General features: G+C 39.3%; 1 protein-coding gene across 1 annotated transcript in view; it reads left to right on the top strand.

Moving 5' to 3' along the window:
- The window catches only part of frmpd1a (FERM and PDZ domain containing 1a), a 53,853-nt gene that overhangs the window by 4,688 nt on the left and 22,614 nt on the right, over positions 1–26,551 (top strand). Inside the window, exons 2-4 of the mRNA XM_011486140.4 lie at positions 1,752–1,853; positions 15,113–15,235; positions 21,284–21,447. Of these exons, the coding sequence (XP_011484442.1) occupies positions 15,117–15,235; positions 21,284–21,447 (283 nt within the window). The 5' untranslated portion in view covers positions 1,752–1,853; positions 15,113–15,116. The remainder of the gene's footprint in view (positions 1–1,751; positions 1,854–15,112; positions 15,236–21,283; positions 21,448–26,551) is intronic.

The raw sequence follows: 26,551 nt of genomic DNA, 5'->3' as shown, positions 1-26,551 counted from the left end.
CTCTCTTGAAGTGAACCAAGTTTTCTGCCTGATTACAGCCAAGCGGACCCTGGTCCAGGACCAGGACTAGATAAAATAGCATTTCTCTGATAAAGAAAGCTAAGCAAAACCAGTTATAGTTCACAAAGTACCTATTAAGACATTTGCATTTTATTTTAAAAAAAGTCAGACTTAAGATGCTTTGATTTAGTAAACTTCTGTTAGTTATGTATCATTTTGAACAACAGTTTTATTTTGGTTTTATTACAGACTGCTGATTAACAGGTATTTGAATAAAGCGGTCCCTCCTTACATTGCAGTTCACTTTTCGCTGTTTCACTGTTTAGTGGATTTTTTCAGGGCAATATTGCATGCTGTATTTTTTTTCACATTGCTCCGTGTCCCGCGTCCTGGTTGGCTGTACAATCTCCTCTGTGCCATGTCTCCTGTACAGAATGCATTTAGTTTGCCAAACTTACAAACATCTTTGATTGCCATGAGATCTTTATTTTCATTCCATAAGTCTGGACTTTTTTTTTCATGAATGTTTGAAGTTTAAACAAGAGAGAAGTCCACATCTGTCTAAGAAAAGTGTTTAGTGAGGGGTCTTACAGCCTTAAGACATCTATAATCCGAGTTTCTAGGTTCCTTTTAGACCTTAACATATGGTCTGTGCAAAATTGTGAGTTTTCCTCATAAGTTTATGAACCCTCACATTTTCATCAACTGTTGGGGTCATAGTTTGAACAAACTCCCTTCTGATGATGAGGAGAATCCCAGTTTCTCTTCTGACATTGACATTTCAGCTTAGTTAGACAAAAATAACTGCTCGTTTACCTGAGATGGAACTTAAATGTCACTCCCTGGATAATTGGAGTTTCATAGTGCCATGATCGCAGGGCTCAAGTTTCCCTTTCTCACCTTTTTTTTTCCAGTTTTGCAAATGCATGCATTCTTGCCCCCTTCCCTCCTTTCCTCTGTCCCTCCTTCTCTGCGACTCGCTGTCTTCCTCGGTGTGCGCTGGTATGCCTGTAAGTTGTTGGTAGAACGAAGCGGCTGCATTATCTGGATGCATTATTGATGCCGGCAGCACTCCCACTAACAGGCGCACAAGTTCTGAGCGCTCGCTCGCTCACTGAATGAAAACATACATCCAGTTGTGGAAACCAAACACGTCGCCCCACAACCGCAACAAGAAAGACGTGTCTCAGTGTCGAAAAAAGAGGGAATGACGGCGATCTTTGGGACAGAACCGCTCTTTCTTTGAACCCTGAAACAAGTGGAGAGCAAAGGTTGTCCACACGCTGCCCAGAGGAGTCCTGAAAAAGAGTTAAACTGATATCAAAACAAAAGGAGGCGGGCAGGAAGAAAGAGCGAAAGTTCTAACAGAAACCAGAAGCAGGAGGAGCAGAAGAGTTCCCAGCATCTCTTTTCCCAAGGCTTTGTAAAGGCCTCATTAAATATGGATGGGTTTGGAGCAGAGCGGGGAGATGTGGGACCTCGCAACAGAACAGGCAGGCAGGCAGGCCCTGTTCTGCTCTTCTATTCTACTTCTTCAGCTAACTGTGGTCTTCAGCTGTCAGTCATCCATCCTTCAGCTGTGCAATCATCTGCCTCACCGGGGAAAAGTGTGTCTTTTTTCACGAGTGCTTTTCTTTTCTTCCTGACTACCTCCTTCCTGTTACAACTCCTGCGCCGTCTCACTTTTAGACGTTTCAGTTTTTCCCTCCTTATTTCTTAACAACAATCTCATGCTTTATTTATGTCATTAGGAGATGAAGAAGCATGGTCCTCCTCAGGAGAAGCATGGGCGGAGCAGAACAGCACTGTAACAGCTGCCTCCATGGAGCCCTGACCCTCAGGGCAGAGAGCAGGTGAGTTTTTCTGTTAAAGAAAAAGGTTTTGCAGTTGATGGAGTCAGTGAACGCTGAGCTGCAGCCTCTCTGTCACCTTAAACACAAGCGTAAGGCTGAAGTGAGGCTCAGTCTAATCTGGCTCAGCAGGAGTGACGCACAAAGTCTCTGCCGCTGTCTGCAGACCAAACTCTGTACCGGTAATCTCATTTGCCTGCTCCATCCATGTCTCTGCATGTGCGCATGCTGTGTGCAACAAATGCTCCAATTGGTTTCTTGTTTCAGCACAACATAAACTTCACCACATCTTAAGAAGAACACTCGTTTTTCCTCTGGTTAATGGGACATTTCCAAGTAGAAGGACATTTCTGAGGGCTGTCTTAATTAGAGGAGACATCTAGTTATTGCTCCTCGGTTGAAATCCACTTGTCTGAAGCAGATGTAAAACACGGCATTCATTTAAAAATATTCATTGTTTTTGCATATTTGAGGTGTTGAAATATCTCATTTGCAAGTATTGCATGTTCCCGTGTTGTCGTCTGCGTGACCTAACTTCTAAAGCCTTTTTGCCGCTCAGGCGCCATGTTGTCACCTATGCAACGTGCACAAAACAAGCTACGCAATGCGCGTGGTGACTTCATTCACAGCGGCTGGAATCGATAAAGGAATCGTTTGAAAAAAATGGTAAATTAACCCAAGGATTTGAAATAGTGGGAACTGGTTTCAAGATTCATTTTTTTATCAGTGAAAACAAGGAAAATGCATTTGGAGCATCAACAACAACAACAGTCACTCAGTTCAGTTCACCAAATAAATACCCAATAAATAAATAACCAAAAGTGCAGCATCAGTACACATAGGAACACAGCAAGGACTAAACAAAAAAATAAATATATAATAAATATATAAGACATTCAGCGTACACAGATGTTGAGTCAGTAGCAGCTTGATGTTGATTGTGCTCCGGTTGAGATGGTTGGAGAGGGGTGGGGGGCAGTCGGTGGGCGGGACTGTTCAACAGCCGCACAGCCTGTACCTGGTTCCCGGTAAATTCATAAAAATATAGTTCTGTCTGTATAGTTCAGTACTATTTTGACTTTTTTTTAAACGATTATCAAGTGTTTTTGGATTTTAAGTTATGATCTGATCTTTGAAATTGCTGTTGTGGTCCTGGGACACAGTTTAGTTTATGAGTTTGGACGTTCACTCTTATTGCTGTCATTCTGTCTGAATTGCTTTGCTGCCATATTGCCATATTCTGGTTTTATTTGTATTTTAATACAATATGTTTACATATGTTTCTAATGTTGCTTCTTTTTATTTAAAATAGCAATAGCACTTTGCAGGAGTTTAAAAGGGAACTAATCCCCACAAGTTTCCAAACTTTTTGGCTGCAAATGTGCTGAAGGTCTTCAAAATAAAAGCTGTAATTTTGTCAAAATCTGATTATCTGCTAACCTGAAAAAACATTTGATCTCATTTTAACATTTGATTTAACATAACATAAAGTCAGACAACTAAATAAAACATGAATTCAAAGTTCTGTAAATGTGAAAGGCGTTACAATGGTTGCAGTTTACGTTTGGTCCATGTTTTCTGATAGCATTTGAACACCTTTCACTGCTATGTAGCTCGCTTCAGTGACATATAGTATAGCCCTGTGACACAAAAACATGAAATGACCCAATGACCTTTTCGAGGGGAACTCATTTTCAAAATTAATCATAAAGGGGGGCCAAGTGAAGCTTTAAAAGTAACCACAGTGTTTTTAGTAATGCCAGTATGGAGTAATCCAACCATCCATCCGTTTTCTTTAGCCGCTGTATCACGGGGCTGCTGGAGCCTTACCTGGAGCCTAACCAGGCCTCTGGTTTCCAAAGGTGGGGTTCTGTCACACTATGACACACCCATACACACTCACAATCACACCTTGGGGCAATTTAAAGTAAGTAATTAGCCTATGAAGCATGTCTTTGTGGGAGGAAGCCCGGAGGAAACTCACACATGCACGGGGGAGAACATGCAAACTCCACAGAGGAAGGACCCAGCTGGGATTTGAACCAGCCTCTTTTTGCTATGAGGCAGAGGTGCTAACCACTGTGCATTCTTGTGAAAAAAGATTTTTTTTAAATCCAAATTTAAATTTGATCTTTTGGAAGCTATTTTAATTTTTAGAACAAGTGGTGAGTAATTAATTACAGTTTGAGGTAACATTGTTCTGAAAGTCAGTCCAAAGTAAAATGGACCAGGATTTACAGCATATATAAACATGATCTAATCAGGATCTTTTATTTAAGTCAAGTTGTAGATTCATTTTAATCCCTGTCTTTTTGCTGACAGGCTGCCAGTACATTTTCTGGGATTTTATATAACGGGAATGTTTGCATCTCACTTTATAGAATTTTTACAGGACTACTTTTTAATATTTGACCTAAGAATGAGCTAAATCCTGCATCAATTCCCTGCTTTCTTATTTTCCTCATGTTCTTTGCTTTGACCCTGCAAACATCATGGGTCAAAGGAGGAGAACAGAGAGCCCTTGTAGAATTCAGCTAAGCCTTCCCCTTTAGCAAAGACGTGACCATAAAGTGTGGTAGAATATTCTAATAATGTTCCGTTTAGATTGTTTGGATGTGGAAAAACAAGAGAGGGCAGAACTTTATGAAACTATTTCTTTTTTACTTGTTTTTTTTTTACTTGTTTGTTTACATATTTAATTTAGACTTGATTATCTTTCGAGAAATACAAGGAATCTGGAAAACTTCACTCGCACTGTTCAGTAGCAGGTATTTATCTCTGAGTCAAACTGGTTGAAGTTTTAGCTAAAGATCCATTATAGGTCAGTGAATCAGATCGTTCGTATAAGTCCGTATTTTAGGAGTTGGTATTGGAGCCTCGTCACGGCATGACTGCTCCTGAACCATCTTGACTCTTCATCGTATCGTCAACCACAAATTATTATATGAAGCGTTGAAATGAACCGTTACACCCCAACTGTTTTCAGATACATGTGATCAACGTGACATCAAAATATCAGTCACAGTCAGAGTTAGAAGTCAGGCAAGCAAAGAGCACAATGACCTCTAGATTTAGCTGCATTCTCAGACTCTCAGGGGCTCAGCGTCTTTAGCTAATAAAAAAGGAAAGCAGCCACCCCAGCAGTGTGGTGACTTTCAGACCTTCAACGTTTCAATGACCTCCCAATGTTTCAAAAATCTCTTAAAACTCATCTTTTTAAAATTGCTTTTAATCTTTCATTTCTATCTTTTTATTTTTATTCTATTTGTTCTTGTTTTGTATTGACTGTTTTTACTCACGTGATGTAAAGCATCTTTGTGTGCAATCAAAAGCGCTATACAAATGTATGTAGTCAAGTTAGAAACTGGCCAATCAGATGTTTCAGTAAAAGTATGTGGTCTCACATCAAACATTCAAAGTGTCTGATTGACAGATTCTCCAGAGCACGCTTTCAAATGGTAGTGCAGATTTCCAACAAGCTCACTCCTGATTGGCGAGAGTGGTTACCATAGAAATGTTGACATACAAATGACCGACTTGGACCAATCACTGCTTACTGACGATGCCTGGTTCCAACATGGTGACGTCCGTTTCATTAAAAAAATGGTGACTGAACTGACTTCATTTGGTTGAAATCGGTAGCAAGTCATTTTCTATGGAAAACGTCACACGCTCCAGTTCTGTTGATTGAGACTGTAAGTCGAGAACTGAGAGCGAAGAAGAAGAGAAACGAAAAGACAAAAGAAAGAAAAAACTAAATAGCAGCTAATAAAAATAAACACTTTTTTGATTTTATTTGGTAACAGTTTTAAGTTTAGAGTTTTATTTTTTAATTCAAGTTTCTAATTTACAGTTATATTTTTGATTAAAATATAAATACAATAAAAGTGGACGGGATAGAAGATGAAAAAAAAAGTTTACAATATTTCCTTCACCTTTACAAATTTCTTTTTTTTTTACTAATTTACAATCTGAAATTTCCTCCACTTTAAACTCCTGATTGGAGCCCATAGACTCTGCCAGCTTTGAAAAAAATCAAGCGGTTGTGTTTCTTCGGCTGGGAGGAAAGATGTAATCGCTTATGTCTCTGACCTGGTTAGTCATGGCTATAACTCCTTGCTTGGAGCCATCCAGACCAGATGTCTATTTAAAGCAACTCCCTTCTTCTTTATGGTGTCCAGCCACAAGCTAAATTTAGCAGGACGATCTTAATCTTGGTCGCAGCTCTTCGCCATAATAAAAAAATCATTGTAAATCAATCAGAAAGGTGTGGTCTCTCCTTTTGTCTGCGTTTTCCCTGCAAAGGACAGCGATTGCGGAACTGCAGAGATAGTAGCAATCTCTGTTATCGCATCAATATTTAGTGTTGGCGGGTTAATGGACAACGACAGATGATGATGCGTTGTTTTATCAATGTCTGCTTCAACCTTTGACCCTAAATAGCTGAGGCATTTGTCTAGAGCTGCCAATCTAACCAATCTACGTCTAGACAAAACCCAATTAAGGGAGCTTATCATCAGGTCCACGCATTTCTCTTTGTTAGAAGCAGCTATGCTGTGGAACATCATTTTTCTGTGCAAGAGGAAGTTGGAGTTTCACAACAGCAACGTCCATGAAGGCCAACCGGAACGGGACAGCCCACAGCGCCACCTTCAAGCGTCACCACACCACTATGAACTCAAAACGGGTTTTGAGATTTGCTGAATTGGGGTCACACATTGCATCTCAAGGGGAAACGCTTGGGTTTCTACTGAGATAAGATAAAAGCTGCTCCATATCAGTTTCACTTTGTCTCAAACGTGTTGCTTGTCTGTAGAAGCAGATTCTTGCATTTATCATTTCTGGATCACAAGGAAACGTTTTCCACAACAAAACATGCATTTTGTTTGTAACTTGATTTGTAGCATAAATAATACAACAGTTAAAGGGGGGGGGGGTTAATTTACATAAACATTTCTGCTGTTTTTGACACAGAGAGATGGATCCTACGGCAGAATCGAAACTTTGTTTGATTGGAAGCCCTTTTGTTCCTAAAATTTTTAGATTTGCTTCCAGAGTTCTTAGCAAACACACTTGTAACAGGCTGTCTAAATTTATTCTATGGTAGAGCACAAAATTAATCACTTATGCATTGCAGTTCCAGACTATTACATCACCACTACCGTGTCTGACTGCTGCTGCCTAGTTCCTCACTTGTGGGAGGATTTTAAAAACTTCCCCAACAAATACAAGTATTTCCCATTTAGGGAAAAAAAATCTCATGGGTTTTCTAGAGTCTCAAATACGGAAATTGCCTTGTAAACCTTTCAGGATGATTGGAGTCGAGACCACAAATCCTTTTAAAGACCCACTCCGATCATCTTTGAGCCATTGGCCTTTTAATTATGATTATGTGGTTTCTAGACAAAAATCCAAAAATCCTGTGTCATTTTCCAAGACAGTTTCTGTAGAGCAGTGTTTTTCAACCAGTGTGCCGCGGCACACTAGTGTGCCGTGGGAGATGGTCAAGTGTGCCGTGGGAAATTGTCCTCATTAACTGATCTAAAAACATTTCCCATCTCCAGGATTTCAGCTCTGTGTTCATCCAAACAGGCCCTGATAAAACACTGAGGAGTTAGGAATATAAAAGATTGTAAAATAATTTTTCTTTGCGTTTTTTTTATTTTATTAAAGACATTTTGATAAGAAGGACGCGATTCAGCTGCACCTTCGGCTGTATTTTGGAAACGTCCCGTCCCTTTACTGTCTCCACCAATCATCTCTGGGGGGCTTAATCACACGTCATCAGTCTGACCAATCAGAAGTGCTTAAAGTCTTCACTTCCTTGTCCCGATTTAGCTCGTAAAGTCGCTCAGTTCTAACAAAAATACCAGCTAAAGCTCGTCTTTAGTGGTGTAGCTATCCACAGAATCCGGTATCAGACCGTGGAACAAGTGAACAAAAGAATGAAGCTCCGAAAAGCGATCTTCGGCCGTTTTATGCACCACATCTCCCATGATGCATTGGGTTGTGAGAGTGACAGTGCACAAGGAGATCTGTTGTTAAACGTCTTGAAACCAACAAACACACATCAAACTGTTTTTAAATCTTCTAACTTAACTTTTATCGCATCTTTTAGAAGAAAAAAAACAGCTGCAGTTTCCAGCTTTTTCTGCAACAATTATCTCAAAAATGCATGTGAGATTGTGGAGGGGCTGTAGATCAATACAGACTATGAGTTTCTCCCTTTTTTTTTAAATTTTTGGATGCTGGTGTGCCGCGGGATTTTTTTTAACGTTAAAGTGTGCCGTGGCTCAGAAAAGGTTGAAAAACACTGCTGTAGAGTGACAGTAATTCATTAAACATGAAATGGTAGCATATTTTTTGTCGCAAAAATTCTCTCTTTAAAATTCCATTTTTTCTTTGTTCCTGTTTCACAATAATTTAAATAAAGAAGTACTCAGAAATGCAACTTTGAGCTTTTTTTTTTCATTCATGTCCTCCATCAGGAGAGGAATGCCCCAAGAACATGTTAAAAATACCAAAAAGACCATTTTCATTGACCTGGGTCTTTAAATAATTGCAGTTTTAAAGAAAAACATGTTATCAGCTGTCCTTAAAGAAGCCTAAATAGTGTTAGTTGTTGTTGTGCTTTTCAAATTTACATAATTCAATCAAATAATAGGGGTGGGTGGATTATATGCATTCGCTTCCTTCCACTCCCTTTCAAGCAATCTTTGATGTAACATCTAATTATCCTAAGTTTGATAGTTCTTTGAATGAATGTATGAATGCTTATTGCATTGTTTTGTGCATTATTCCTTGATTGCTTAAAATAAACTGTTTAAAAAATAACAATAATTTATTTACAGGCCCAAAAAATACTCGAGAAGAATCAACTCCTTCCACACAGAACTTAAGAATGGAGAAGATGAATAGAGAGAGAGCAGATGACAGTATGGATTTCTCACAGTCTCCAGAGGTCTCAATTGTAGGCAGCGGGGAAACACTGAGTGCTGCCGCAGCCCCATTAATCACGTTACGTGTATTTCCCTGCAGCATTGTTTCCTCTGCCTGTCCTGGTCTGAGCAATAAGGAACACAGGCAACAGTTTCATGCTGCAGTTTGATCCAGACCATGTGTTCTGACTAAAAAAAAAGTTAAGTAAAAGAAAAATGTGTCAATTTGTGGAAATTGCTATCACAGGCACAGAAAATATGCATTTTCTTAACCATAGTTATTCCTTCTAATTATGTCCTGTAACCCACCAGAGCTGTGTGGTGCTTCATCATTTATTTTACATGTTAAAGCTTCTTTATTTTATATTTATTTTGTATGATTTCAGTTATATCAGAAAAATTAACAGTATTTGTGTGAATAGTGCAGAAATTAGCAAAACACATCTGCAGATTCTTTTGTGTTCAGAAAGCTCATAAATGTGGCAAACGGATCCTTTTTGCTCCTCTCCTGTTTCCCCGGATGAAACCGGAGAGGATTGTGACATACTCAGTATGCATGGTTTTTTCTTGGCTGCTGCATCTTTTTGGCCACTTTGAAGTGACACGTAATCCAAAAAGGACGGTATTTATACTGGCATAATTTAAATGTGTATGTGAGTATGCAGACATGTATGTAAATACATATGTATGTGTGTATATTTCTTTATTTTCATTTATTTTTTAATTTTATTGTTTAATGAAATTATGACTATCCGAAGTTTGATATACTTGTGCATATAAATACATGTCTTTTCTTTGTTTGCTTTGTCTGATTGCTTGAAATAAATCAAATCCAAAATTTCTGTTTAAAAGTAAATACATAAAATAAAGGACAGGGATTTTTTTTATACATATGTAAAAATACATTTCTGAAATCCTTTTGTTTTCCATTTTAGTCTTTACATCAGACGTTCTTGACAGCAGAAATGAAAACCACAGTCAGGTCAGTAGAGGGAAACTATGGTGGTACTTATTTGATTGTTGACCTTTTGGTGATTTTTATGACAAATTTGTAATATTGCTGCAAGATTCTCAGCTTAAACATCAGGTCAGATTGTTTTTAAGATATTGCAGTTTGCTTGTTATCAAAACAGTGTACTATACCTGAAGTATTTATCTGTGTAAACACTGAAACCTACTTTGCCTTCCAATTGTTTCCTTAACTGAAGTTTGTTCTCAAAGACATGAGAGTGTGCGACTGCGTTTGAGACTCCTCTTCCTGTCCTTCATCAGCACCACATCAACACAACCAGATTAATTGAGTTGGAAAATTCTGGATGGATCCCTTAATCTGAGCTAATGCTGCATCTCAGATTGAAGGGAGTAAACAGCCCTACGGCGCTTCACCCAAACACAAAATCTGATGACCCGTCGGTTTTCTGCCAAGCCTTCTTCTTCTTCTTCTTTATTTGTATTTGAGACGACACAGGCTGGGAAAAACACTCGCTAAATGTTTTATCTCCCTGATTTACCGTCTGTTTTACTGCTGTTCTTCTCAGCTGCAGTACAGGACGGGAGAAGTTGGACTGCTGAGTTAGCAAACATCAAGCACTTAGAGTACTGTTCCTTTTAGCAGGCAACACTGCAGGTGGAGGAAATACATTTAGCAGAAGCTAGAACTCTAAAAATACAGGAACCTACTAATACTGTGAAAAGGTAATGCATTCAATGATTCAAATGCCCATTTGACTCACTGTTTTTGCATTAAAGGAACTGAGAACAAACTTTTTCCTTGAGCTTGTTTTCTGTATTTATGTTCAGCTGCTGAGAGGATGAGAGAAACCAGATTCCCTCCACTTAAGACATAATCTAATGTACGCAGAGGGGACGGACACACGAGTGGGTGATTACATGGTCAATAGTGGGATGGCAGGAAAACATTGCATGAGGCAGGAAGGACCAGAGTATCATGCTAGAGTCAGAAAAAAAAAACAGATAAATGTTCCAAACTAAAGAGAAAAAATACTCGTCTTCTAAACGCTTTGTTTTTTTAAATCCTAGGCATCTGTCATCACTTTGCTAGCATTAATATTTAACTATTAGATGTCTTGAAAGAACAAAAAAGTCAAATTTTAATTTCTCCCACTTTAAAAATGTCAAAAATAGAGTTGCAATTATTTGAGACTTAAAAAAATCTTTTTCTTTTTCTGATGAAAATTGTGTTTTTAACATGGGCTTGTGGTTTTTTTTTTTCTCTCTTTTTTTTTCTTCTTTCTTTTTTCTAAACTTGTTCTGTCCAACAGCTGAGCAAACAGATGAGAGCTGAAGGCTTTTTGTGTTGGACAGGTTTTGGGCTTGTGGCTTTCTTATGATGGAGGACACATGTAAAGAGATTTTGAGATTAAAACTGCGTTTTTGAGAACTGACTCTTGTAGCACTAAGTGCTAGAAAACAACATGCTTTTTTCACTTTGACAATCATAATTAAAAATCCACTGGAAACGCCTCTAAAAGAGCTCGAAAGATGATCAGAGCGGGTTTTTAGGGTTTTCTGTGTGCTCGGCATAAAACAGAATGAGATGAGATTGTGTGTTGCAAGAATGACAGTATGAGGCTCCTGCAGCTTCTATTATTACACCGGTTCTGAGAAAAAAAGCTGCTACGCTGTGGCTGTTTGTCGTGGCAGACTTGATTAGCTCTGCTCCAGTGTCATTCCCACGATCAGTCCGGATTGGGAAGCCCTGGTGGTGAATGAGCTGGAAACCAGACCAAATCTTTCAGAAAGAAGCAACGTTTGTGGAAATCAATGATTTTCAGAGCTTCACTGCCTTGGTGTGTGGATCAGTTTCACCAGTGAGGACACAGCGTGGTGGGATGTCTCTGACCCTCGGAAACCTAAGAAGCCCTCTGCATTGTGTCTGCCACCTGAGAAGAGAATGAGGCCAGATGCAGAGTGAAAATATGGAACAAGGAGGACTGACGGCCCAATGGGACGAAAGAACAGAAGGAGAGGTGCGCATGCAGACAGATGGACGGATAATGTGCCCATGACTCAAGATCCCCCAGGAGACACCGGTGTCTGGCACTCGACACCTTCGTCACTAAGCCCTCACCATCGTTCACTTTTTATCAATCCTGACGTTCTCCTTCCTCTCCCTCAGTTACATCTGTCTTTTTCTGCTCTTGTCATCCGCCACTCTTCTGTTTTCTTGTAACGCTTTAAGCTAATGTCCATCATTAACAGCATCGGCTGCAGCTGCTCTTTGGAGGACGGAACAGGCCCTCTGAGATCATTCTCTCCTTTACCTCATCCAGCTGTCGTCGTGGACTGCCGTACTCCTCACTGCATCAAAATCTGATTTGGATGCATCTGTTTGTCGGTTATTACTTTGTCAGCATCATTCATGCTTCTGGTTACTCCCTTTAATTTGTATGGAATCACCTGCTTCATCCGGCTTTGTTGCACCAAATGAAGGATTCCTTTAAAGAACACCGGCAGCAGTGCAGGATGGCAACACGCAATTCTTCTTTCTGAGTCCACAACTGAGCGAAAAATTTCGCCCCTGCCGCATACTCGAAAACTCACCAAAATTTGCACACACATAGTACCAGGTGAAAACCAGGTGGACATAAACCCCTTAAAAGAAAGATGATGTCACAGCAGGAGAAACCATTCAAAAACTGAAAAATCCTCTAATGACATCAAAACACTCATGTCTAAAGGATATCCAAAGAAAGTAAAAATTGCCATTTTGCTACAAAATGGCAATTTTTACTTTTCTCACATTTCCGCACAAAAATTCATTTTCATTCTTACTGTGTGCCTAAATAATCTTCCACTGCTTATATCTGGCAGAACCCATTAGATCACAAGTTTACCGGAAGGCATTGTGATGATCAATGACGCTTTTTTTTTTTTTTAAACTGAGCATATTTTTGCTGCTGTCCTTCAGAAGCTTTCTGTTCAGGCATATTTAAAGCCCACTTCCATCAGACAATCCATACTGAGTCTGAGTTTGGTGGACTTCAGTGCAGATCCATGCAGATTACCTGGTATATTACGCCTTTTAGATAATCGGACTTGTCTCCGCTCCAACAGTTCTGCAGAATAAACTCCTTTGTGACCCGTCTGAAATCAAAAGCTAGTGTAGAACAAGTCAGTCGCTGCTTTCGCTCGGTGCTGCCTCCACGCCGCACAGTGGTGTCCGCAGTGGTCTCTGCTTTGTCTCAGTGTGTGAAAAAGAGCTTATTTGTGATTATTTCTTTTCTCCAAGCTCACATGGAGAGGAAGGCGGGGCTTAGCACTAACAGACCCGCCAACAACTCAGAGGTGAATTTTCAAGGAATTCCTGCCGCTCTGCAGAAACTATGTCCTGGAAAACAACACAGGTTTTTTGATTTTTGGCTTAAAATGACAAAATCGTAATTAAAAGACCACTTGGAACACTTTGAAAGTTTTGACAGAGTAAAATACTCAGCTGGTGTGTTTTCTTTTATTTCCTTTTTTGCTTCTATTAGTGTTTTTGTTTTACTTAGTCACTTGTTTTGTATTTTACTTTTTAATTGTTTTAACCTTTTAGTCGCTGTTTTTCATGGTTTGAGTTTTTAATGTACAGCACATTGTTTGTCTGCGGTCATGTCAAAGCGCCATTTAATTAAACGGGATTTGATATGATGCAAATTGTGCAAATATTTGCATCTTTATTTCGTTTCATACACATTTAAGTGGAATAAACTGTCTTGAGAATTTTAATACCATGCTTCTAGTTCTACATACATGTTAAGTTCACTTTGAAGTTTATGTTTTCTTTCCGCCGAATCAGGACTGGAAGCACCAAATCTGACTGCTCCGCTCTGTGAGTTACAGCCACTTATGCACATGTAAGCCGATCCGGCATTACCTCAAATATTGCAGAGTCCAGAATGGCCCATTAATGAAGCCCCACTGGCACAGAGGAGACATGAGTCCATTACATGTGTCTCCACAAACACATGGCCTGTCAGCAGCCGTTTGTAACAACCACCTGCTTCTCTGCTGCACAACAGGGACCCATTTCATGCAGTGTGATTGTTTGATATCATGGACCACTGATGAAGATGGTTTTTGGGGCTTGAAGACGATACCACATCTCAGGCTAAGAGCCTGTCTGGCTGCATGTTGCCATCATTTATGGCTTCATCTGAGAACCCACTGGGTCATTTTGAACCCACAGACAACAATTTAGCTTTTTTACAACCAACTTTTTTTTTCTACATAAGTGTACTTACTCTTCTCTATGCAAGTTAGAAATGTTTCAACACATTTATTGACATTTATTTTTGTTACCTAATTAATTCATGTCTAAAATAAAAACTATAGCACAACTGAAATGCTAAGAATAATAAATGCATTTCCATTAGAAAAGCCTCTGGATCACATTAAACATATTTATTGAGATGATTCTGTCTGTACTTGCTCTGTGAGGCATCACCAGTGTTGTTATCAAAGCAGTTTTCTTCTGAGCCACTGCAATATTATTAATGGACATTTCTGAATTTGGATTTCTTTCCTCATCAAGAAAGAAGCTTTCCAGTTTCTGTGACAGTTACAATTATTTTCAGGTTTGGAATTCTAAATAAAAGTTTTTTTTAAATCTTAACAAAAAATCCTAACTTGTTTTGTTTGCAGCTTGTTTAAATTCAGCTAAATTTAAAAATAATGAGAAACAAATAAAGTCTAACATTGAATAACTCTTATGGGAAACTTAAATGAAGCTAAAAAAAAAAAGCATTGGGTTAATTTATCCACCAACCTGGGAATTATTGATCGTGGTTTAATTAAAAGGGAAAAATGGCTGTTTCGTTAGAAAAATGGCTGTGGTTGTTTCTTTTATTATTGTTTTGATTCAGTCCATCCGCTTCAAGTTTGAATGTTTCTACAAAAGTTACAGATGATTTATTCATTACTATAAAGTGCAACTTTATTCTTTTTGTTTTCCTTAAAATGGCTGTTGATCAGTCTGTTTTATTCAGACACATTCTGACTGGGGGGTAAATGGAGCATACAAATACAAATGTTGTTATTAGAGCATGCATTTTGAGAAAAAGTGTTTATATTTTGTGATCAGCCACATTTAATTCCCCTCCCAGACACAGTGCATGTTTACAGGCGTCTGTGATGACTTAGGAGGACTCTGTCTTGGAGCCCACATGAGCACATGCTAAGTGTGTTTATGGGACATCTCTGTTCCTCACTGAGCTGTTTGCTTTCACTTCCTCTCCCTGATGTTTGGAGTCTTACTTTGCTCCTCTGCTTTTATACCATTTTGTTTTTTAAATGACTCTTTCGTGGGTTTGTTCCTGTCAGGTAAATGGAGGTGCAGGATCGGAGCCGCTCCCCCTCCCGCAGGACCAGCCGGGTGGAGCAGGTGGTGGGACGATGGCTGAGACGCTCCCGAGACTTAGGAAGCAGGTCCCACTCTCTGAGCAGGTAAACATCTGATGTGTCTTCTGTGAGACGCATGAAGAGACATAGTACTGTCTTTGTGGCCAATATTGATGGAGGGCAGGGTGCTGAACTCCAGTAGGCTATGTATGCATAGTCACCATCAATGTGACAGAGTATATCATTTATCGAGCAAAAACATACTGTTTGATTAAAATATTTATTTTTATTCTAAGCAAAAAGATGCTTTCAAGTCCTGTTTTAACCAATCCCCGCCTTCTTGCTGGACTTGATGCCTCCATGCGATATGTCACTAAATCACATCGTACCATTAAATCCAGGACACGACTTAGCATCAACTTGAACAGCAAAAACATTCAAGTATATTTTTATGTATAACTGGAAAAAACGTTAGGCATAAAGGGATTCAATCAAACCCTGATGTACCAACGTTTGCTGTTCCTCAAATAACCACCAGAGACTAATTTTTGAGATTTTCCATTGGCTTTTATGTTAAAAGTAATGATTTTACTACATAAATATATACAGATCCATGTTAGTTTAGACTACGGTCACATATCCCAAAATGCTACAGTGCAGCCACCTAAATGCAAGTTTTTCCTCAGCAGGTGACCAGGCGGAAGCATTTGAATCCGTTAGTTCAAAAGGGGCGCAAGTCCACAATTGTTCAAAATAGAGATATTATATGTTCTATGGTCTTCAAGGGAAAACCTATCTGATTATGTGCAAAAAAAGTCCCAAGTCCGTTGTAATGTATTGACTATGCTTGACATTTAAAATGCATTTAATGCAAATTTCCTGGACTTGGGCCTCTCTTGCCTGGGTTTTGCTTTATCCCATGGATGGCAGCACTAGTTATCCAATATGGCAGCGTCCCTGTTTAATTCAAGAAGGGCCCAAGTCCAGAGATTTTAGTTTGCTAGTCCTCTGAAATTATAAAAGTGAGGGGCTTCATATTATAGCATTTGTAAGCTATAATATGAAGCACCTAATGCCATCAATATTTAGTAGATCCTCCTTTTGCAGAAATGACACCTGGCTATTTTTGTTTAAGTAAATATTGCATAGTTTCTTTAAATCCAATAAACTTTATCTCACTTCTCAAATATCACTGTGTTCATCTGCTATATGATATCTTTAGCTGAAACTGATGATCCTAACAACCAATGATTTATGAAGAAAAATCTTGGAAATGATCAGGGGTGTCCAAACTTTCTCATACCACTGTATATTGTCATATATATGGATATACACTACAATCATATATCCATGTATATGATAATGTATCACCTTTGGCACACTAAAGAACAATTTCCTGATGAAATATGAGTTATTTTTGCAGCTTATTTTCTTACCCAGAAGTAAGATGACTTGATCTCTGAGGCACTGGCTTTATATGCCCCATATACCCCCCCGGGCTACCAGGCAGCTGGCGGCTGATGGAACTTGATATGGATCTGAGCTGTCCAGGGACAGCCGTTGCATATGATAGCGTAAAATTAAAAAGCAGTGTGTTTTTATGGTGTTTTTTAATGCAATTTCTGTTCATTAAAACTGAGAAGGGTGAAGTGGGGGGATATTTTTTGGATGAACTTATTTGGATTTTTTTGTTACTTAAATTTGTGCATTAGGGTGTATAGAGACTGGACACGTTTGATTCGCTTAAAGTGACCCAGAGTTAATTTCCCCTGATAATATGGAACAAATTAAATTCAGTAACAAAGGATTTTCCCAGCCTGGAAACAGCCTAAATGTGTTTTTTAAGTTTAATGTTTTTTTCTAGAAACATTTCTGCTAGCCTTAGTCTGTTAACCTGACAATCCAGAGACGAGACCCGGGCGCAGAGCAGCAGTGTAAAACGCTCCTCTGAGCCTCCCTTAGGGTTAGTGCCGGTGCAAAACCCATGCAGGGAAAGTCAAGCAGGTCCTAGCTTTAGCTTATGTGCTGAAAGACAAATGAAAGGAGCGCGTCATAGAAACCTTACAGTGACAGACAGCAGTTCTCACAAGCAGAATTATGATGTATTTAAATGCGGTTTATTAAACATTCGATCCATTTCCTCCAAGTCCCTCTTAGTCAACGAGTTAATTACTGATAACAATCTTAGTCTTTTAGCCTTAACAGAAACTTGGCTCCATCAGGATGACTATGTTAGATTGAATGAAGCAACCCCCCCCACTTATGCTAACTATCAGAAATCCAGGATTTCAGGTAAAGGAGGTGGTTTGGCAGTAATATCACAGTCTAGCTTACTTCTCAGCCCTAAAGTTAAAAATGCTTATAATTCATTTGAAAGCATCATATTGTCTTTAAGTCACCCAAACAGGAAAACTCGAAAACCTGTTTTACTCATAATTATTTATCGCCCCCCCGGCCCATATTCAGAATTTTTAACTGAGTTTTCCGACTTCCTATCGACTATTGTCTTAGATTCTGATCAAACTATAATATTAGGGGATTTTAATATTCATGTTGATGACCCCAGTGACTGCCTAGGTAAGGCTTTTGCAGCTTTATTAGATGATGTTGGTTTCACCCAAAGTGTGAATGAACCCACTCACTGTCATAAGCACACCCTGGACCTTGTTCTAACCCATGGGATAGAGATCAGCCAGCTGAGTGTCCTTCCTCTTAACCCCATCATTTCTGATCACTTTCTGATTACCTTCCAGTTTACACTGGAACATCCTTCTGCCCCAGTGAATAAGAAACAGCTTAGAAGAACCTTAACTGACCGTTCTGTGTCTGAGTTTAAACACACAGTTCAGCCAGTACTTAGTGATATTCTGAGAAAATACTCTGAGACCAGCTCCCATATTATCAGTCCTAGTATAAATGACCACTTTGTTAATGATGCCTTACAAGCCCTCAGGAGTACACTCGATGTTGTTGCCCCCTTGAAACCTAAGTTCGTCAGACAAAACCGAGTAGCACCGTGGTTTAACGCTCAAACTCGTTCTCTTAAACGAGAAACCCGTAAGTTGGAAAGAGAATGGCGCCGCTCCGGTTCAGAGCAGTCTCTGGATATCTGGAAACATAGCCTATTAAATTATAAAAAAGCTCTGCGTAGAGCTAGAAGCCAGTACTATTCAACCTTAATATCAGAGAATGGAAACAATCCAAGATTTCTTTTTAGCACTATAGCTAAATTAACTCGCAGTCAGAGCTCAGTAGAACCACATGTTCCTGTTTCTCTCAGCTCTGATGATTTTCTTACATTTTTCGATAGTAAAATCTCAAATATTAGACATAAGTTAAATCAAGTTATTCCTACTATCAGCCCAGAACAGGCTGAAGCGGTAGAAATGGAGACATCCATAGAAACCTCTGTAACATTAGACTGCTTCACTGCTGTGGATCAAGCGGAAATAACATCAATTATTACGTCCTCCAAATCCTCAACGTGTCTGTTAGACCCAATTCCCACTAGACTTTTTAAAGAAACTTTTCCCCTAATTAATGATCCCATATTAACAATGATAAATGCCTCTCTGGAAACGGGTTACGTGCCGCAGTCTTTTAAATATGCAGTTGTTAAACCTCTTCTGAAAAAGCCCAGTTTGGATCCTAGCATCTTGGCCAACTATAGACCGATATCAAACCTGCCCTTTATTTCTAAAATCCTAGAAAGAGTTGTAGTTAAGCAGCTTTACTGCCACCTACAGGACAACAGCCACTTTGAAGACTTTCAGTCGGGGTTTAGACCTCACCACAGTACGGAAACTGCACTAGTTAGAGTCTCTAATGACTTGTTATTGGCCTCAGAAAAGGGACTACTTTCTATTCTGGTCCTGTTGGACCTCAGTGCTGCCTTTGACACTATCGACCACGGTATTTTACTCCATAGATTAGAGCAGGACATAGGGATCAGAGGATCTGCTCTCCAGTGGTTTAAATCCTATCTGTCTGATAGGTATCAGTTCGTTAATGTAAATGGCCATTCCTCTCAGTGCACTCGAGTCAACTATGGAGTCCCACAGGGCTCAGTCTTGGGACCGATCCTGTTTACGCTTTATATGTTACCCCTAGGAAACATAATCAGGAAACACAGCATTAATTTTCATTGTTATGCCGACGATACGCAGTTGTATTTATCCATGAAGCCTGACCAGAATGACCAGATAGAGAAACTGAACGCCTGCATCAGTGACATCAAGACCTGGATGACAATTAATTACCTCCTCTTGAACCCAGAAAAAACTGAGGTCATTATACTTGGTCCTAAAAACCTCAGAGATGCTCTGTCTGCTCAGATAGTCTCCCTGGATGGTATAAGTATAGCCCCCAATTCCACAGTTAGAAACCTTGGGGTTTTATTTGACCAGGATTTATCATTTAAGGCTCACATATCTCAGGCATGTAGAACTGCCTTTTTTCACCTGCGGAATATTGCTAAGATCAGAAATATACTTTCTAAGAGTGATGCTGAAAAACTCATCCATGCATTTGTTACGTCGAGGCTGGATTACTGTAACTCCTTGTTAGCAGCGTGTCCTAAGAGTTCCTTAAGAAGTCTCCAGCTTGTTCAGAACGCAGCTGCTAGATTGTTAGCTGGAACCAGCAGAAGAGATCACATCACTCCTGTGTTAGTTTCGCTCCATTGGCTCCCAGTTGATTCTAGAATTAAGTTCAAGATCCTCCTGTTAACCTATAAGGCCTTACATGGAATGGCCCCGTCCTATATTAAGGACCTCATAGTCCCTTACCAACCAATCAGAACACTTCGCTCGCAAAATGCAGGACTGCTTGTGGTTCCTAGAATTAGTAAAAGTACGGTTGGAGGTAGAGCGTTTAGCCACCAAGCCCCTGTTTTATGGAATAAACTCCCAGCTCATGTAAGAGAGGCCGACTCAGTTTCTACATTCAAAGCTAGACTGAAAACATTCCTCTTTGGACAGGCTTATTGTCAGACTAGTTAGTATTCAGAGATTATTTAACTTAATGTTAGTTTGTTTAAATTAAACTTAATAATAACTATTTCTTTTAAAAGGCTGCTAGAAGTTGAAGCTGGGGTAACTATGGTACACTGGGGTTCTGTCCTCTTTCCTTTTTTACTTCTACCCTTCCTCTCCTCTATTCTTGATCATAATTTATCATTTAGTTCTCCATGCCTCTGTTTGGTGCAGTGCGATTCATGTATTGTCCCTCTTTTCCTCTCCCCTCCTGGGGAGTGGGAGTGCTTCCAGACTCCAGTTGGCTCATCCGTGCTCCAGTTCCTGACCGTTTACCTCGCCTTTGCTCCTGCTCCTACACCTGGCTGTGGATCCTGCCTCTGGCTCATCTCTGGCTCGTCTCTGCTCCTGCTCCTACACCTGGCTGTGGTTCCTGTCTCCGGCTCGACTCGCGCCTTTGACTGTCCCGATAACCACGGCTGGATGAAGCTCGTCTGCTGGACTTTTATATATGTAGTTGTAGATTTAGATAAGTTAATTCTTCTCTAAGATTTCTGGTAAATCGCCTGTCCGTCCTGGGGGAGGATCCCTCCTTCATGTGGGCACCCCTGAGGTTTCTTCGTTTTTTCCGGAATCCGGTTTTTTTGGGAGTTTTTCCTTACCGCGAAGGGGGGTCTAAGGGCAGGGATGCCAGTATAGCTTAGTCAGTTTGTTAGTTCATTTTAGTATTTTTCTATTGAACTCTTTGTATTCGTGATCCTTTTGATTTCATGTTTTACTTCGAAGCCCATCGAGACGACTGTTGTTGTGATTTTGGGCTATACAAATAAAATTGAATTGAATTGAATTGAATATGGTCCCATCCTAACACATTTCTTACTTTACTTTGTACCTCCCACTAGGCCACTTTTGGACAGATGGGCCAAGTAAACAAAAGCCAATATGTCCGTTCCATTTCAGGGTGGATTTTTGCTTTTCAGAATCCTAACTCATAAAAACCAGAAAAATAAATTATGTGTATTTTACCACAAACCAAGTGGAGCACAGAATCAATTTCTGTTATTTTTCTGTTACACTGATGTCACCATGGGTAATTATGGGTTAAAGATCACCTCAGACATTATCTGTCCAGTGTCCATGGGCCTGTGGTTTTAACCTGTGGCGGAACGATTTGTTCCAGAGATCGAGCTGCAGCTGATGGGAAGCCAGCAGGGTCCAGCGGCTGTGATCACAGGAATTACCCTTTCCGCTTCAACGTTCAGATCCAAAGGGACCCAAACCTAAACTCTCATGGCTTCACACTCTCCTCGCAGACCCCCATCCTGGTGGAGGACGTCACCCCAGGTAGGACACGCCCCCTGTGTGTTACCAGCAGATCTTTTGGGATCTTTGAAACTTTTAATGACCACTTTTGACGATTAAATGGTCAATTTCAAGAAATACTCATCTGCAAAACTTTCAAGAAAGCAATGATAAGATCTCTGTAAGTGCAATGATGTAGAATAATGGAGCATCAGTGGTTTTGATGGGATGGCTGCTTGGTGATTTTGACCACAGTTGGTGCTAAAAACAACACAGCACTCTTAGTTGAGCAGCTCGGGGAGGGATAACAGCACCACTCTTGTTAGGGAGAATTGATGTGGAGCTGATACTGCATGTCTGTTCAGATCAGTTTGGTCTGCACAACTCTCTGCTAACACATCCTGTCATAACTCATTTATCCTGATGTGCAGTGCTTTGAAAAAGTAGTTGAGCCATCATACACATTTTTTCCACATGGCTATTATGCTGATAGAATTCTGACCATCAAACTAAATTCAACATAAAACAATCTCGTCAATTAACAATGAATGCCGTAATCCCAAAAAGGGTCAATTCTGTATAAAATAATATTCTGAACATGTTTTGAAAAAGCAGTTTTAATTCTGCTTTAATGTTCAGGGCAAATAGTATGCACCTTAAACATTAACCCTGGCTGATTCTTTTTCATTGTAATTTTGCATGCTTTAATATTTTATTTTTATTTTTTAATAGTGTCTGTGTTCTGCGTCCTGATTGGCTGGAGACCTTGTCAATTAACCTCCTCTGTACCGTGTCCCCTGTACAGAAAACGTGCAGCTCTCCAAATCTGCATAAATCTTTAGTTCAAATCTTTTTCATTCTCTAATATTGGATTTTTTCTTCTATAAAGGTCTGAACTTTAAATATGAGAGAAAAGTGTGAAATTTTAATGTCTGTCTGAAAAAATGTACTGTGTAGTGAAAGATTTTACAGCATTAAATCTGCCTTTCTACTTCTCACTCCAAAGTGAACTTATTGCTGCTAGGATGATGGAGTGTCTTTTCCAGGATATGGTGGATATGGAAATATGTCTGAATTCAGAAACGTTGGAAGGTTTTTAAGCAAGAACACATTGTTTAAAGTCAAAATATAGCATGTTCATTGATGTACACAGGCTGTATCCCAAACCCGCACTGCTCCCTAACCCCTAACAGACCATAATGCGGTACTATCTGTGCCCTGGATTTAATGCAATTCGGACACATGTTCAATAAACGCTATGAATGATCTCCCGTTTCCCAAAGCAAAACTCTAATAAATATAAAAGTTTATGGAAGACTAGTTATGAATAAAAATTTTGAGATTTTTTTTAAATGCCAAACAGTTTAAACATAATGCATTGTGGTCTATATCCGTCAATCTAGTGACATCGATGCACACTGTTTTTTTTGCAGACACTTTGCAGGCTCTGGATTTTGGAATTTTAGATTTGGACACTGCCGAAGAGAGTTTGAAGGAATCCCTCAACTTTTTATAGCTTTTGATTGGAACTTGCTGGTCTGTTTGCATATATAATAACTTTCACCGTATTCTCCGGAGCTCCAAAACTGACCTTATCTGTAGTTCCTACAGTTATTAAGATATCATTGTGATGTGTTTTTTTTTTTAGATCTTTTGTTACTGTCAGACACACTTCTAGTAAAAAAAAAAATTCATTCAGTGTATCTGACAGTAAAAATAATTATAAAGTAGATATAACTCAACCTTTCACAAAATGTGGAATTTTTTTTGTTTTTTTTAATTAAATGTGAGCATTTTAGATAGAGTTGGGGCAACGTAAACACATTTTTAAAACATTTTGAAATAAAACTTTATTTTAAATCAGTATATTTCAGTTACTGTGAGTACATGACACAGAAACCCTCTGCTTTCTTATACAAACCACATAAATTGGTTGTAATAAGTTGATAATGATTAATAGATGAAAAACCTCAGACAATATTAACGGCTCAATAAGATCAAAGACACTGAGTTCCAGTTTGAGTCTTTTCCACAGAACGCTGTTCTTGTTTTGCATAAAGACTCCTCAGCAAATGAAGGAGTGGAGCCGTGCCAGACCACTGCAGACCTCTGGCCGACTCACAGTACAAACTGACAAAAGTGAAACCTCCAAGGGACGCTGCATGCTGATACTGCAGACCTGCACTCAAAATTGCTTCTGCAAAGGAAATTGCTCTTTGGTTTCAGTCTTTTTGGTGTACGTGTGCATGTTTGTGGGCGCTTAACACATTATCAGTTCACAGAAGAGGCTAAACAATCGTGTATGCTTTAAGGAGGATGGATGGTTTTTTTAATTCATAATAAATACAACTCTTTATCCATGGGCAAATGAATTTCTTTATTATAAAAGTGAAAAGAGGTTGGAGTCAGAAGTTGAGGTGTGACACACAAACCCTAAGCTGTGCCTGTGAAGCACAACGATGTCCTCATAATGAAATGCTTTCATTCGAACAAAACTGTGTCAGCACAATATTGAAGGACTTTAAGAGAGTTTTCCTGTGTCCGTTTTTTTTATGTAAAGTCAACAAAACCTAAATTCATTAATTTTTGAATAAAGGGGAACTTACAGCTTCATTCAAAAAATTCAAACTAAGTGTGTTTTCACTTTGGGCTGCTTGATCTGCACCAGAGTTTGTTTTCCTGTACAGTAGGGACGTCCCGATCCAACTTTTTGGTCCTGATTGTTCTGATTCGTTTGATTCTTATTTTTTTCCGTATCTGCCGATGTTGAATCTTGATCGCACACTTTTCTAACACTTAAAAAAAGGAACAAATTTGATGAACAGATCCAGGTTTTACCCTATTTTTATTTTTCCTTCTTTCCTTCTTTTACCACTCAACACTATTATATTAACTCGTAAAAATAGGTAATAATTACTCATGTGAAAAGTTTGGTGACTGTAGCTTTAAGATCGTCAGAGATAATGATTTTTTTTAATCAGATGTGATTCATGTCTCCATTACATATTCATAAAAGTTAAATACAAGGATTTTGTGAAACTTTTTTTTAGTTTTGGTTGTTTCTGAGAGGTTGTGGATTTATTTTTCTTTATTCACTTTTACCTGTAGTTTGCACTTTGTAGACGGTCCCTTGGCACCCGCCGTCTTTCCATTTAATTCTCATTAAAAAGAAAAAAATATACCTTTTTTTAATGCCTTTGAAAGTTGTTGCTAACGTTAAGACAAACCAATAGAGACTATTGCTGTTACTGAGACTGGAATTCAAATCTGTGAATATCCATGGCCGTAAAATAGGATGCAGACTTCTACTTAAACATTTATTTGAAATAATAAGCTTGAAATATACTGCACCGATCAAAATAAAGAGACTGAAATAGATATCTGATCCCACATCAGGTTGCAACATCTGATTCCGATGGAATAAGAACCTATGTGATTGGACCCGATTTGCGATCACATGAATCATAACAGGATAGCCCTACTGTACAATCCTCTTCATTCAGCAGGCGTAAAAACTCATTTGACCAAACCAAAAATACTAGTTTTTCACCTGAAAAACCGAGATCCTTGTTTTATCTTTGGTTTCTTGCTAAGTTAAAAAAGAACTGTTTTTATTTAATGTATAGGATATCTCCCTAATAGTGACTGAAGGTGTTTAGATGGCATCTGTCTTCTTGTGTGCACTTTGCTGAAACACTCATTTCAAATTCTATCTTGGGGTTCTTTTAACATCTGTTTGCTTCAGAGTTTCCTCCACATGCACACACACAGACGTGCACACATACTAAATTGTCCTGATGGTCCCTCCGTGCTTTGGCCAACATACCCCTCCCCTTCTTGTCTGTGGCAGTGCCAGCATCGTTTGTCAGTGAAATGTGAGGCCCTCATTTAAAAGCATTTTCAGAGCGATCAGTGTCACCTGCATCTGCCTGTGGTCTTCATGAATAAAACATCAAGTCATGTTCGCCATCACAAACTGTAAATTTCAGGGTTAGCTGTCCTCACTGGCTGCAGGATGAAGACGATGCTGATGAAGATCTTGAAATGTTTGATGAGAAATCTCACTGCAAGTCTGGAGACTTTTAAAATAGCCATAATATTAGTTTAGATTATCAAAAATAATACATATGATTGCAGACAAAAATGAGAATCTAACTTTGCAGTTGCTTGTGTTTATGCTAGTTTCAGATTTTGGGGGCTCGTCCGGGAAGACTGCCTGCACAGATTTACAAACCTCTAAATCTACTAACTGGGGATGTTAAGTTTTCCACAAAACTATTGTGATAACTTAATAGCATAATGTTATTTTTTTTCTTAAATTACAGTCTATATTGTGTTTTGCAGCTGGACTTAAGAGTTCATTTCACTGTGGAACTCGAAACATTTTTTTACACATTTTTCTACTTTCACACTTTCACAATCATCTGCATTCATATCTACCTGACAAATGAGACTGATAGTGTCACAAGAACAGGCAGATGATTGGATCCAAATCCAGTAGGTTTATTAAGCTCAGCTAAAAGTACACCAAGCTAAATCAGGGTCAGGCAGGCAGGGGTCTGTAACAGGCATGAGATCATCAAAGGAGAGACAGTGTAGTCAGAATCCAGGCGAGAGTCGGGGGCAGGCAGCAGGTAAACAGAGTCAGAAGAGGGTCACGTCCTAATAAGACCCTCTGTAATGAAAGCAGAGTAGCACAAACGATACTTCGTGCTTACGTATGCTGTGGTTGATTCAATGAATGAGAGCCAGGGGTGTGGCAAGCAGGAAGTGCACACTGGGTGTGCTGGGAGATGAAGTGCCGTCAGTACCCTGGAGACTTCTCCTGTCGGTGACCAGAGGGGGAGAGTTCTGACTTCTGACAGATTGGTTGCATATCTTACCAGGAGTTCATCAGCTGAGGTGTACCGCAGGGTACTGTACTGTCACCCTTCTTTTTCATTGTGTACTGTAGACTTCAGACTTGTAGTTTTAGAAAGTTAGTTTAGTGCAATTGTCAGATGAGATAAGATTTGATATTCTAGAAGCTGGTGGTGGAAAAGAAGCTGAAAAGTTTTTTTCCAGATGAGAATTGCCAAAGGCCAGGTTTTATGAGGTTTTTTTTCTGGAGAAGTGATGTCTTTCTGTAAGTCGCAACAGAGCACAG

The sequence above is a fragment of the Oryzias latipes genome, chromosome 1, assembly GCF_053564925.1.
Source record: "Oryzias latipes strain Hd-rR chromosome 1, Olatipes_Hd-rR_3.1".
Lineage (NCBI taxonomy): Eukaryota > Metazoa > Chordata > Actinopteri > Beloniformes > Adrianichthyidae > Oryzias > Oryzias latipes.
This window is presented reverse-complemented; position numbering and strand designations above follow the sequence as displayed.